The following is a 15,274-nucleotide window of genomic DNA, read 5'->3' as shown; positions in this document are numbered from 1 at the left end:
CCATCATCCTGACATCCACCCTTTAGATATTGATAGGTATTGATGAAATCCCCCCCTCAGTCTTCTCCAGGCTAAACAAACCCAAGTTTCTCAGCCTTTCCTCATAAGGGAGATGCTCCAGTCCCCTAGTCGTCTTGGTAACTCTCCGCTAGACTTGCTGAAGCAGAAATACATGTTAAAGAATAGCTCCACTAGAGGCTGGATGAGTGTCATGATGGTGGGGTCACTGTTGAATCTAATCTTCTATTCTAGATCTAGAGGGGCTGATTTTTAGTATGACTCCAGACTTTTAAATTTGGGATTTATTGGTTGTCCCGTTAGAAATCCCAGACTGAAAAGTACAGCATAAACTGTATGTGGGATCTTTCTTGACTTCAAATTTTATTTTGTGCAAATGGTGAAATAATACCATATTAACAAAATGAGACTTTCTTTGGCTCACCTATCTGCATCAAATCTCAGAATCAGTACTAATCTGTAGTTAAAAAGAAAAGCTGAGGATGAATGCAAAGAGAGCCAAAAATCTCATGTCCAAATTAAAAAGTTTATGTAGAATATTGAACACGGCTCTACTGAACCTAGAAATGGAACCCACAAACTCAGAAAAAAAGATTTGAACATGTAACAGGTGCTCTTATTTCATAGCCAGCCTTTGCTCAAGTGGTCCTCCTCCCATCATTGGGGGAAAATATGCATAGAAATGGAATTACCCCCTCCAGAGTTTGGAGAGACATGGTCTGTGTTCTTTGTCATCTTGCTGTAGTGGAAGAAGCTAATATGAAAAAATGAGTCCTGAAAACAGTGGAGAAGCGCTTTATAACCAGCATGCTATCCTGGGAGAGAAAGGAAGCACCAGGGCTCAGCAGAGCTGACAACTGCATGGGACTGGGTCTGGCCTGTGTGGGGAGGAGGTAGGAATGGTGGAATCCGTTTAGGAGGGACGTGGCACAAAAGTGCTTGGGAAATATTGGGCAACGTCATAATGAGATCAAGTGTCAGGTTCAGAAAGACAACTCTCACTGCATATTTAGGCAACAAGCCAAGATACTGCTTGGTGCCAAGGAGCATGGAGGATGTCTACATAAAATGTTCTGATATACAGATTTCTGTAAGATTTAAGAGAGATTTCAGCAAGAGGCACCACCATGTCCCAGCATAATACAACTATATTCAGAACAGCCTTTAGCTGATGTGTTCTCTGCATGCCTACAATAGTAAAACATGTCTAAAATATGGTATTTCTTTGCTTAGGATGCTGGTGCATCAATAAATTGAGATGTTCAAATCCTCATCTGTACTCTTTTACATCAAATGTAGCTTTTATCAAAACACTCAGTGGTGTTTCTTTTCACAAATGCTTTCTCCACCCAAATCGAGCTGTTCTACAATAATTTTGTTTAAAAATGAAACAAAACCAAATGAAAACCCAGGAAACTGAACCTCAGAAACTTTTTATTGTGAAGAAAATTTTCAGTCATGTTCATTCAAAAACCTGAAAACTTTAGGACTTGCAAAGTAATGTGATTTTTGTCAAGCATCAGGCTGATAAATGTTGTATTCTAAAAAATGATGTCTCAAATGTTACGTATTAGGAAAAAGGAGAAGCTGAAAAAGAACATTCACGTGACTTCAATGGTAATGTTAGTAATGCTTCCTCAACAGGATTTTTCTCACTGAATATTGGGTGGACTAAAGTTATACTCATTTTATACATATGTGTTAAATAAAGCCAGTTTTAAATACACGGTTCTGTCAAAACCACAGTTCACTTGTCATTCTGATGAGCTGCTTCTGAGACTGTGCTTTCTCTGCCTCAAGTGTGGGCTGTTGCTAGAAGAGGTGTTTGGGCTTCAGTCCTCTCTTCCTGCTTATTCCCATCCTCTTCCTTTTGCTGGCACCTGGATTTGTGGGTGGTGTTGTAAGCTGGCTCAGGAGACTAATTAGACTATAAACTAACCTGGGTAAGAAAGAAAAAAAAGATGGATTATTTTTTTTTTTTACAATCAGATCTGTTCCTTGTTCCATCCCACCATTTGGCTGTATAAATATTACCATTAGTGTTCTAAAATGGTACTGCAGCTTTCATCTGCCACCCACTGGTAACGGCAGATTAAATTGACCATGTAAATGCAGCCTGGGGAGATATCTCTGCTGCAAATTGCAGTGTATTGGACTAGTGATGGTCGGACTATTTCGGGTATTTTGCTTCTCAGCAGTCCACTAAGAGGAAGGGAAGAACAGGCGGTGCTTCTTTTCATCACATGACTGGGAGGCAGGTCATACCAGGGAGAAAATAAAAGAAACTTAAAGGAAGCTTAAAACTGTGTAAAGAACAGTCTGGTTGTTGCGGAGGCCAAGTAAACTCATCAGGCATTTTTGGTTAACACTAATGTAGTATCTGAATGGATAGAGAAAAGTATTATATGGGCCATTTGGTGTGTGATCCCATAGTGCCTTTATTATTTTTAATAGCAAATTTGAAGACAAAAGCACATGATAACCCATAGTCAATTTTGAGGTCTGTTGGTCCAAAATTTTTTTAATCCTCTGTATTAATTACTCTGCGGTCATGCATATGGGAGGGTTAATACTGCAGTACTGCTCTTACAACTTCAAGTCATGAATCAACTTCCTTGAGACACTTGAATAAAAAATGACTCACTGTACTTTTCTTTCAGTCTTTACAGTGTGACTGTGTCTTTTGTTTCTTGAAAGCTTTTCACTTCAGTGTTTGCTTACATTGCAGTGTCATTAGGAGTCAGAATTAACATGATTTTAATGGATAAACAAGTTCTTTGGAGCTGGTGTTTTAAAGAGGTTTTCAGAATGTTTCAGAAATACTCCACTAGTTCACCAGTCTGATGCATTAATTTCATTAATTTAGTTTTGAATGTAAGTAAAGGGTAAAATCAGTGAGTTGTTAGTAACTGGTATAGAACAAACCAGTTTTCCTGTATCAGCCTAGTCTGATGACCTGCATGATCAGTGGCTTCCCACCCAAAGCTCCAGGTACAGACAGAGTCTGGCTGGCCTGTTACCCTCTATTCCAGGGAAGGTAATGTTTGCCACTTTTACTTTTCATTTTTTCGGGTGTTTTTTTCACCTCTGTCATTGTCAGAAAGGTCCTGCTCAGCTCTTCACCTGTATTCACAGGTTGACCTTTGAACAGGTAAATAATCCAGAGCTCTCAGTGAGTTTCCGAGCTTTGTCTAATACATAGTGTTTCTTTCTAAGACTTTTCCACATGTTGTGGTTTAGACCTAGTCAGCAACCAAGCACCACACCCAGCCGCTCGCTCACTTCCCCCCTGGGGGGACAGGGGAGAGAATCAGAAGAGTAGAAGTGAGAAAACTCATGGGCTGAGATAAAGACAGTTTAATAGGTAAAGCAAAAGCCACGTGTGGAAGCAAAGCAAAACAAGGGATTCATTCGCTCCTTCCCATGGGCAGGCAGGTGTTCAGGCATCTCCAGGAAAGCAGAGCTCTGTCATGTGTAACAGTCACTTGGGCAACAAATGCCATCACTCCAAATGTCCCCCCCTTCCTCCTTCTTCCCCCACCTTTATATGCTGAGCATGACACCCTATGGTATGGGATATCCCTTTGGTCGGTTGGGGTTGGCCTCCTGGCTGCGTCCCCTCCCAGCTTCTTGTGCACCCAACAGAGCATGGGAAGCTGACAAAGTCCTTGACTAGTGTACACACTACTTAGCAACAACTGAAACATCTCTGCATTATCAACACTGTTTTCAGCACAAATCCAAAACATAGCCCCATACTAGCTACTACAAAGAAAATTAACTCTATCCCAGCCAAAACCAGGACACCACGATGTCAGTAATGTGCAACCACCTGCTGAAAATGCGAAGGAAAGAGCTTTCCCATGTCACAGACCAAGTGATACAGAACTATACACAGCCTATAGAACTTTACTAACTTTTCAGGACACATGGGTGCATGCAGAATTAGATATATATTGTGCATTAGAAAATATCCGGGAACAGTAATACATTAATGGCTTCAAAGTAGTTCTCAAAGCCTGCTTCTAAATCAGATTATACAGTAGTGCTGGAAGAACCAAGGTCTATGCTCCTGTGGCGGTGGAAGCAGAATAGGAAATTTAAATGACTCTTTCGCTGCCTTGAAGTCATTGTCTAATATTAGCCCTGTCAGCGCCTGGCTCTTTGTCAGTCAGAGCACAGGAGGAGGTGGTTACCAGCCAGGAGAATATGACCAAGGCTTTTAAATACTGTTGCCTGGAAAGTCTTATTAATGGCTGCACAGAAGATCGATGTGCAATAATTCTTTCAAGCAGTATCTTTTTAAAAGCCTTTAGCAATCTGTCATCCTCGTCTCCCTCCCCCAACTCAGAAAGCCACATTAGTCAGGAGAAATCGCACGGTCCTGGGAAGTTTCAAACTGCATCCGCTGATGCCGTCAGGAAAATGCTACTGTGCAGGAGCACAGGTGCAATTACACTGACGGCTGCTTCTCATCCTCGGCTCGGGTCATCCTGGAGGGACAAGTGGAAAGAAACGGGGAGGCGGATGAAATTCTGTCAGGTGCATGGGAGCAGTACCGAAGAGAAAAATGGAATGCCCTCTTCCAGGAGACAAAGATTGCGCTGTCTGTGAGTGTTAGCTCAACTTCTTCAAATCTGTGTTTTGAGATGGGGGAGTTTTCAATATTGTTTATTTTGTTCTGAGTTTAGCCACCTGTTCAGCATATTTTAGCCTTTGCTGTCACTGTTGTAGAAATGTTTAACCTTTTTTTTTCAACTGAGCATCCATAACTTGTAGTTATTTTGGAGGTGGTTTAAGCTCCCATGGTGCTTTTGGCATATTGGAAACCTCAGCTTTGGAAAAACATATCCATATTTCAAGAAGAGATCTTTAAACCTCTTGTTTTGTGCAATGGCATTAAATATTGTTTTTAAGGTTAACCTGCTCCATTAGCTACGGTTGGAAAGTAGAGCAGGGATTTATTAGGTAGTAAATGTTATCATAGTAAAGAACATTGGGTGTGGGAAGCCCCTGTCTCTAGTGGAGAAATCCTGAGTCATTTACTTCATGATGCATCAGCAAAAAATAATTTGGGTGTGGCTTTGATTTTCAGCTGCTATTGTAACAAGACTATGAAAGCTAACAGTGTCTTTATCTGATTTGTGATTGCAAAGGTTTTTCTCAGAATATGCCCAAAATGCCTCATGTATTAAAGTGCAAGATCTGTGCTTGCAAGGCTGCAATAGATGTAAGTATTTGAGTAGATATCTGTCAAAAGTAAGCTCTTTTCTGAAGCTAGGGAATTCTCTACTGTAACAACCTTTCCATCACATAGCAGAAGGCAATGTTATATATGTTTGATTATCTTTTAATGTTTGGCTTGGTTTTGATTTTTTAATATTTATTTTTACTGTAGGCTTAGAGTTGTGAACACAATGTTTAGTCTTCAGTTTAGATTATTTTTTTTCTAACCAAGTCAGTGCTGCATGGCAAGTGGCATTAAAATAAGCATTGGGAAAGGATTAAAGAACAAAACTAATTTAGTGGACTGTTCTTTAATCCTCCATAATATATCTTGGGTTAAGAATGAGACTCAACCACATCCAACAATGAAAAAAAAGGAGGGTTGTAATTAAACATATATATGCGAGTGAAATAATTTTTAGCAGTATGGATCTAAAATAAATATGCTCAGGGAGTTACGAATGAGGAGGAAAGGATTTTCTTTCTTGACTCTGGAAACAGGAGCCTATATAAACTTATACTATACTATAAATGTCTAGTTACAATTGAATGGCTTTATGATATGCCTGAGTGTAGTGAATTAGAAAAGTCATAAAAAGATAAGTGGTCTTTTTGTTGTCAGTCTCCCGAGTCCCCAGAAAACCCAACTGTTAAATTTTTCAAAAAGTACCTTCCTACTCAGTACGTCAACTGTTTCTGACTACCTTGCTTCACTTATTAACAAGATTTTCCATGCATAATCTGTATGAAGTACACCAAAGAATAATGGCATTTTGTCTTCTGTCTGTCCTGGAACTGTTTTCCATTTTGGACAAGTAGCATAATAAAAAAAATGCCCTGACTGTAAATGTAATGCCCGCCCCTCATATCTAGGTGGTCTCAGAAAGTTGCTTAGAAGAAGCAGCTTAGAAGAAACTGCTGAAAAATCCTGTCTTGGTATTCCCTCTTACTTTAGATAATATTTCCCATCAGTAACTGGTAGTTTGATGGTAACATAACGATAAGATTAACATTTTTTTTCTTCTCTACTTTGTAAATGATTCATTACCATGTCATTCTACCAGACACAACTCAAAATAAATAAATGAACCTGACTGTCAAACATGAGTAATACTAAGTATTCTAGTTATTATCCAAGATGAGAGTGGCTGAAAGTAAAGATTCAAAAATACATGGAAACAGATTCCTCTAGAATAATATAATGCCATATTAATAGGAAGATGAAATTTTATATTTTCAGTTTCCTTTTATGCCATCCAGTGAAACAACCTCGCTGTCCCTTTACCTCACATTCTAATGTAAAAGCTTTCTCTCAAGTCTAAATTATATTTTCTTAAAATTATATAAACTATTACTGCTTGCAAGGATAAACTTTCTGATATGTCCTGAATTTCTTAAACTACAAGTGTAGTATCTCTAATATATGCAGAAATGTAAATTCAGTTGCTCTTTTTTTGTTTAAAAAAGGTCAGACTGATGAAAAAAAGGAATGCATGAATTTTGGGCAAAGAAAATTAGGAGGAAAAAAGGCAGATCCCTCTTATTTTCCCCAACCAAGAAGTAGATTTTTTTTTTTCAATATTATCATGGCAGTTGCAGGTGAAAAGAGCTGAGGCTACAATGCTGATGAATGACAGCATGAATTGAAACCAAGGAACTTTTCTCACCATTAGAAGTGCATGTGCAAGAATTTGTGTGTAGCTGTGATCTTTTCAATAGGAAAGTAGGAGTTTAGAAGTGAAGGGTTTGGGTAAGGATTTAAGCTAGAAATTCAGAGCTATAATTTGTGGGACATCAGACACATTATGAGGTTTAATTATTGTTTCTAAAGCTTTGTGAAGATGAAAAGCACTTTGCAACTATTAAGTATAATACTTCTATCTCTTGTATTGAAACAAGCAGTATATAGAATGGGATAATTTAATGGTATCATATTGCAGTTCTGTAGTTGCATAATTAATAATTTTCCAATTCTTTGATAATATTGGAATTTTTGTGTGAATGTTCACAGACATAAAATCTGCCCTTCAACTTTTTAAAATTCCTTTACTGGATTTTCTAGCCATTACTTACATATGTCATGGGAGAAATTTGCTATAAACTGTTGGAGACATCCTCAGTGAGTTACATAGACCACACAGATTTACAAGTGACAGGCTTGGCAGTATCGTTTGAAGTTGGGCAGTATCTAGGACATGAAATATAATAAATAAATAGTGTGTTTTTACCTTAGCATAGGCTAATGTATATATGCCATCAGTGATATTTCTGATAGAAGAGGACTGTAATCTTCAAATTTTCTGAGAAAAATGTAAAGCTGAGTGTGCTACACAAGAGACCTCACTCTTAATGGAAGAATTTTATGATTGGTTCATTAAGGGTCTTAATAATGTAATTCCACAAGGGCCTCAAACCACTTCTTTTTCAGTGCTTTCTTTACCCACATCTTACATGCTACTAATGGATCCAGAAAGGGGGAACAATGGTGGTTTTACTTAGAGCATAAGGGATTTTAGTCACAGCATAGTTCTTGGTCATTTAGGTTAATAAAAAATGAGGTTTTCCAATGTGCAGTTAAATCCTACTAATGATCTTTTAGAAAAGAATGGGAAAGAGAATGCACGTGGAGTGAGAGAAATGTGTTAGAGGAGGATTGTCGTAGCCTAAATGCTTTCTGAGAAACTAAAAGAGGAGAACCCTTATCTACTTGAAAGAATGTGATAAACGTTCAAGTCAAATTTTAACCAATTATCATTTGCTAACTTAATGATCAGAAAACTGATTTCCAGTTCCCGGCAGTCATAAAACTTGCAAATCTGCCCATAAGGCCCTGTAAAAGCCTTTGAAAAGTTAATCAGAAGGAATTTATGTAAAACCTAGTAAGGTGCCTGTATTCCACCTTGATTTCAAGAACAAATAAAATTATTAATCCTAGATAGGGACTAAAGTTTGTTTACCATTTGGAGAGATGGTGCATTTTTTACCATTTCTGTAGAATAGAAAATGTACTAATTACAGTCAGATGGAAGGTTTTGATGTTGCCAAATACCCTGTAAGAGGGAAGAATTGGGCATTCTTACAACTATGCAATATTTCACTTACTAAATGTAGCATTTGGGATTTAAGCTAATTCTCTCTGTCCTCAGTGGACAGGGTCTCTGTCCCTCTATCTTTCTACCTGCCCTCATCCATTTTTGTGAGGAAATGGAACCAATCTAAACAGCAGTAGTCAAATTTTCTTGGTCAGCTTTTAGAAAATTATCTCATCACGGACCCCAGAGTGAGGTGCACCCTGAGATACTACTGGAACAACTCCTTGGTATATGTGGGTTATTTTGCCAGCTGTCTGTGTGTAGGTGAGTACCAATAAAGTACAAGGATAGTTATGTGTCAAATGATGGCTGGCCTTCCTTGTGACAAGTATGATCAAGATGATGGACAGGTCTGCCAAGAACCAAGATTTTTTTTGAGGCCTACCTGGAGTGAGCATCAAACTATGATTTTGAATAAAACATTCTCTGTTCACCCACTGTTTTGTCTATGTGTCTTCATCTAACCAGGGAAAATTCTGGCTGGTTCCAATGAAACCTCCGTGCTACCCTAAAGCCTCTCGTGGAGGGGTGTTCGGGTTGTTCCAGGTGTGCTGGCAATGCACATCCTGGCTCTGTATGAAAACCATTTTATGAAGACAAGGTTATACATATCCATTCATATTCCGAGTTATGGCCTGAAGTTTTTAAGGAAATTTAAGTGTCTTAAATAAGACAAGTATTCTAGTCTATTATGTTTTCTTTTCCGTTTTAATTAAGTAATTCTCGTAAACTGGCATATTCTACTTAGAGAGGAGCATATCTTATTTCCAGCCAATCGAGAACAACACATTGTTTAACTAGAGTTAGATGCATTTGAGAAAGTACTCAACCATGGAGGAAGGGTACTTGGAAAAAAGGTAGGATTGAGTTGTCACACTGGAAAAATTCCCACAAGGAAATGAGTCATTAACATATCGTAATGTTTTGCACAGTCATTGTCATTGCCGGTGAGGGGGATTGTCTGTACCTGCACAGGGCTGTGAGGTGGTATGAATGTTTGAGTTTCAGGTCATGACTAGACCGTGAATCTGTTGTGAGTAACTTAAGGATAGCATGCAAAAGTATGAATTTGCATTCTTTAAATAGGTAACAGTGATCAAAATAGCACTTTGGTGATGGGGTTAAAAAAAAAATCCCTAGAGGTAACAAATTAATTTGTTCAGCTAGTATGAATGATTGCTTCCAAGGTTTACTGTATGGGAGGCAGTCATTTGAGATTCGTCCATGTTGGTACATGGTACATGGTAGATGTGCCTTTTTCACAGCTTGCACCAGCAAGTTAATGATAGTTAACACAACAATTTGTTCTGTTGGTGGTTGTTTCTGCAGACTTCTGCAACTCTAAAATGTTTACTTTTTACTTAAAGTATTTTTGTTATCTCACCAATAGCATGTTAGAATTCTTAAAATGTTTTGTGTTCTTCCTATGCAGTTTGATAGCATTTGCATACTAGTATGGGATGTTCATAAAGTTTTTCAGAGGTCAAAATGGATCCCTAACTAGGCTATTTAAGACTGCTGAGAGGTGTTCTTAAAAAAGAAGTCTCTTCACATCTCCTGAACAGAACTGGAGTTAGCATAAACATCCTTTCCATCAAATCTGTCATAGATACTGCTATATATGTGGATGTCAACAGAGGAATAACGGGTAAATCTAGATATCTGATGCAGATGAAAACAGGAAAATTCAGAAGTCTGTGTAGATAAATATCTAAACATGTAAAAAAACAGTCTCTGGTGATCAGAATTCCGTACTTTCTCTAAGAAGTTTTAATAAGGGCTTTTTGTAAATCAGTGGTTTTGCCAGCAGCTGAAAAAAGGTGGTGGAGGGGGGTTGGTTGGTTGGTTTTTTTTTAAATAACTGTGATACTCCTTTACTAGAAATGCTACTATCATCTGCAGCGAGAGCAGAAGCCTTTTTCTAATTTGTTTTTCCATTTGTGTAAACACTCTAGGTACCTAATCAGGTTACACTGAGGCTTTGTTTATTGAAGTTTGAAAAGTTCTCTGGTTTTAAAATATGTTTCAGTAGGAGTGTTTCAAAGTGTAGTCTGTTCAATTTTTATAAACTTCAGGAAAACAGAGTCATTAAGTGTCTGGAGTCATACAAGAATATTTTAAAATGTATTACCAAATACATAGTTTACTTATTGAAAACATGTAAGTTATAAGCTAAAGAACCCTGACAGGTAACCTAGAAAAGATATTGCTATGGGAAAAGTTGATTGATTGCGTGCATATTTCTCATCACATTGTTTTGTGTGTTGACTCTCTTACAGCCTCTTTCATTATGGTCACATTAAAACTTAAGGGAGATATTTACAGCAAAATTTTGGCATCTTTGCTCATAACTGTCTTGGTTTTTTTCCTGTTGCATGGAATCACAAAATGGTTTGGGTTGGAAGGATCTTTAAAGATTATCTAGTCAAACTCCCTGCCATCGGCAGGGACATCTTTCACTAGACCAGGTTGCTCAAAGCCCCATCCAACACTCCAGGGACGGGGCATCCACAACTTCTCTGGGCAACCTGTTCCAGTGTTTCACCACCCTCATTAAAAAATTCTTCCTTATATCTAAACTAAATATACCCTCTTTTAGTTTAAAGCTGTTACCTCTTGTCTTGTCACTACAGGCCTTGGTAAACAGTCTGTCTCTGTCTTTCTTATGAGCCCCCTGTAATTTTTGAAAGGCCACAATAAGGTCTCCCTGGAGCCTTCTCTTGTGTTGAACAAGCCCCGCTCTTTCAGCCTTTCCTCATAGGAGAGTTGTTTCAGTCTCTGATCATTTCCATGGCCCACCTCTGTCCCTACTTTAACAGGTTCACATGTCTGTCTGGTGCTGGGGACCCCAGAGCTGGACACAGCACTCCAGGTGGGATCTCACCAGAGTGGAGTAGAGGGGCAGAATCACCTCCCTCGACCTGCTGGCCACACTTCTTTTGATGCAGCCCAGGGTATGATTGGCTGTCTGGGCTGCGAGTGCACATTGCCAGCTCATGTCCAATTTTTCATCCACCATCATCCCAAAGTTCTTCTCTGCAGGGCTGCTCTTGATCCATTCATTGCTGGTTGTGTGGTTGCTGTATTCACAGTTGTGTTTCATGGGAAGCAGGGGATAATCTTTAACATTGTTTTTTTCTCATTTTTCTTTTTTAACTCTCTTTCAGAATTCCCCGCTCTACCAATATCTGCAGGATTTGGGACACACAGATTTTGAAGTATGTTCATCTGTGTCACAGAAGGCAGAACAATGTGCAGCAGCAGAAAGCCAAAAAGAGCGCACTGTGCATGCTGCCCAGAAAGTGAGCGTTCTCACATTAATGAGTATTTATCTTCTCAAAAAAGAACTGCATTACTTCACAAATAGGCAAAATCAGAGGGGTTAAAGATAAATCTTTTACTGCATTAAAAAAAAAAAAAAGAAAAGAAAAGAAAAAAACCCAACCAGTTGTCATATCTTGTCTGCAGATGTGTTTGGAAATGCGTGGTTTGCCAGTATAGTTTGGCGTTTTCTTTGCACTTATGTAAGCTAGGGAAGAAAGAGACTTTTATAGTTAATTTTTTGAGCGTTGTAAATGATCTTATTTACTGGATATTATTGTGTTAGCTTAGCATGACATTCTGGGAACAAAACCTGTAATTTTCTGGAACAGAATATTTATAGTTCCCAGCCCTTCTCAGGCATTCAGTTGCTAAATATCACTTATTCTGTGACAAAACATATTAAGGAAGAGGATTTCTGGGAAGTATAAATACAATAACCAATCTGAATGATGTAGTAGAGCTGTGCTTAGGTTATGGCAATTTTCTAACAGTTATAGCTGACACGGATCATCAACTGATTATCTCAGACTTCTTATTTCTCTATTGTTTTAAATAAAGGCGTGTGGATTTTTTTTAAACAGTTTGGTATTTAAATTATGCTTGAGAATCTGGCTGTTTAGCACCTCCTGTGGCCTACATGTTTTTTGTTTTCCATATTAAAAATAAATGGTATTTTACTATTATTGGTAGTGTACAGGCAATGTGACTCAGATGAGGAGCTGTAGTGTGGGTGAGGAAATGCCCCTTTTGAGGCAGCTAATGTAGGGAACTCTTTGCAACAAGTAAATTGAAAATTCAGTAGTTGGTCTGTCTTCTCCTTAGCACCTAGATGGAACATGCAAAAAGCAGTTATTTTCTGCCTACCTCTTCCACTTCCACAGTGGTGAGTTCAGGGTTTGGTGGACATGCTCCAGCTATGTGCTAGGCCAGGAGGAAAAAGAGGCCTCCATGCAGACTTCTCTGTCCTGGCCACTGCAGGCTGAGGTGGGCAGCATCGTACAGGTAAGAACCCCAACCAAGCGTTCATGGGTTGATGTGCTGCCTCTGTAGAATTACTATTTTCTTCTCTCTCACCCCACCATCTACGGTAGCTTCCATGTTTGTGCACCTTAAGTCATCTGATTCTTACCTGCTGTGACTTTTAACCTTCCACTGGAACTTGGTTTTCCTGTTTTTCATTCCTGTTTTATACCTCTTCAGCTACCTTCAAATCAGAAGTTCACAACCCCTTCCCTCTCATTTGTAAGTTTTGCTGCTTCCCTGCTCCACAATGTTCCACCCTCCCAATTGGCTGACAGTGAACTGGGAAGAGTGTCCTATTTTTCCCCGAACAGAGGCCATATGAGCAGCCCTGAGGTGTCCAGAAGGTCTCTCCGCAGGTTGTGGTGGATGGGAGGTCACATGGCGAATGTGGAGAGCTAATGCTTTCCTTAGGATCTTTTCTCAAATAATGCTATCCTGACATATATCTGCTACTCAATTCTCAAGATGCTTCCAGGAATTAGCCAAGTAATAGTCACAGTTAGTTAGGCTTTATTTCAGCAAAGTTTTTTTCAGTTTTGTACAGGTCCCTCTTGTTCCTCCTTTGTTTTAAGTCAGAATAATTTTTTTTTCTTGTGGGATTTTTAATCTGTCCTGCTCTGTGTAAGATCTTAGGTGGGGTAGGATTCAGGGGTGTATGAATTGATGTGGATAACTTCAGTCAGTTTTTTTCTGATTGGGGAGAAGAATGTGTGCTTTTTTAAATGTTTGCAATAGCATGGGGTACTTGCAAGGACTGACATGCACAGTCTTTGAAGTGGAAATTTAGAAGTTGCAGTATGGAGCTTATTCATCTAGCATTATTCAGAGAACTGTTGGTGGGTCATATTTTCATGTAGCGATATTGATTTCAACCACTCTCTGTATAGACTATATAAACATACACACACACACATTAGTCTGTTTGAAAAGACAAGGTAATAAAACATGAAAGATTTTGCTCTGGTCTTCAGTCCTGGTGGAGTCTATCTTCATGGATAGATTGGTCATAGTTTGTGTTTACCAGCTGCGCAGGTGCATTTCACAATTTGCTTCACAGCCTCTATCTGCTGTTTCTGAGACCTGTCGTCCTATAGAAGTGTGTCATGTCTCCCTTCTTCTTTTATGCCCCACTTTCTGATCAAAGATGACCATGTAGATAAGATACAGAGTGCATATACATTGAGCAGACCTGTGAGTACCACTGCACACAGACTAGACACAGCCTGTAAAAAATAATTGTACCATCATCATAATCCTTAAGTTTTGTACTGTTCAGCCATGGTCATTTGGAGTTTACAGTTTTTCAGGGAGTTCAGCAATCATGTAGAAAAAAACTACCAAGCAGCTTCATACAGAACTCCTGTCTCATATACTGAGGATTTGTAAGCCTAAGAAACAGATTAACTGAGGGGAGAAAGAGAAATGATTCTTGCAGTGTCTCCATGCATCATTGGCTGTTTTTTCTACTGTAAGATTATTTTAAATGTAATTAATAAATTGATTTCTACTTACTGTTGATGTGGATAGCTATTATAATTTGTAATAATGATTACTTCTATCAGTGGTCACAAGGCAAGGCTGAATTTAATTCAGAGTTTAACTCACAATTTTTTATACTTTATTTTAAACTACCTTTGGAAGGATTCATGGAATTATTAGGTCTACTACCCTTACTTTTCATAACTGTCAGCTGCTACTCACCATAGTCCTCAAGAAACCACCTGAAAATATATTTTCCCTTTAAAGCTATTGGCTGTTTTGTGGTACGCTTACATTGAAGATACCTATTCTAGATTAGTGCAGGAAGACTTTAATTAAACCACTGTCAATTGAAAGCTAGGGTGACATATTTCATTGGCTCGTTGTCTGTTCATTACTATGAAGTAATGCATGGACTATCACTTGTTAGCTGCATTACTTTATTTTGCATAATTACTTTTGTGGAAGTCAGTAAAGCAGTATGATGCTGTGTTCATATATATAATTCCCACCGAATTTAATACAAAAGTGCTGTGGGGTTAAGAACCTCAAAAGTATTAAGATATACTGCTTTTAAAAGCCTCAAGTATTCTGTTTTTTCCCCTCCCTTCCCCTTAAGCATTTTACACTTAATTTGATTGTGTTGGGAGCAAGTCCTCCAGTATTGTGTCAGATATAGAAGTAATTCATCATGGTTTGCCTTGCAACTTGAAGGGAGTGGGTGTGTGAAAACAGGCTGTCCATTTTTTACGAATACTAGGATGACATTCACATTGTCTCATCTCTGTCTAGACAAAGACACATAGTGGAAATAAGGAAGAGACCTCTGTGTGATTTCTAGTGATAAAATGTCGCAGTTTCTTACTGCTGCTGTTCTAGTACCAGTTCGGGAACGTTAGCACTTTTGTAATCTGATGTCAGAAAGTCTGGTTTTGTTGTTTGATTTCCATGTCCCATTTTGGTAGGGTGGCTCAGAAGGAAAGAGAATAAGGGAGAGGCAGCAGCAGCTGGCCACATATTTGAAGAAGTGGGCTGGTTTTAGGGGGATCTGAGGTTTTGTTGCAACTTTTGTATGACATAATAATTTACAATCCCATCCAATCATTTCCTTG

General features: G+C 38.6%; 1 protein-coding gene across 7 annotated transcripts in view; it reads left to right on the top strand.

Moving 5' to 3' along the window:
• Positions 1-15,274, top strand: part of VEZT (vezatin, adherens junctions transmembrane protein) — a 59,443-nt gene that overhangs the window by 4,936 nt on the left and 39,233 nt on the right. For 6 of the 7 annotated variants that reach the window (XM_075080600.1, XM_075080592.1, XM_075080615.1 and 3 more), the window contains exon 2: positions 11,504-11,638. In XM_075080600.1, the coding sequence (XP_074936701.1) occupies positions 11,504-11,638 (135 nt within the window). Of the gene's footprint in view, positions 1-11,503; positions 11,639-12,546; positions 12,663-15,274 lie in introns of those variants that run through there. The other variant, XM_075080618.1, reaches the window with a different exon arrangement.

The sequence above is a fragment of the Phalacrocorax aristotelis genome, chromosome 1 (genome assembly GCF_949628215.1).
Source record: "Phalacrocorax aristotelis chromosome 1, bGulAri2.1, whole genome shotgun sequence".
In the NCBI taxonomy this organism is placed as follows: Eukaryota; Metazoa; Chordata; class Aves; order Suliformes; family Phalacrocoracidae; genus Phalacrocorax; species Phalacrocorax aristotelis.
This window is presented reverse-complemented; position numbering and strand designations above follow the sequence as displayed.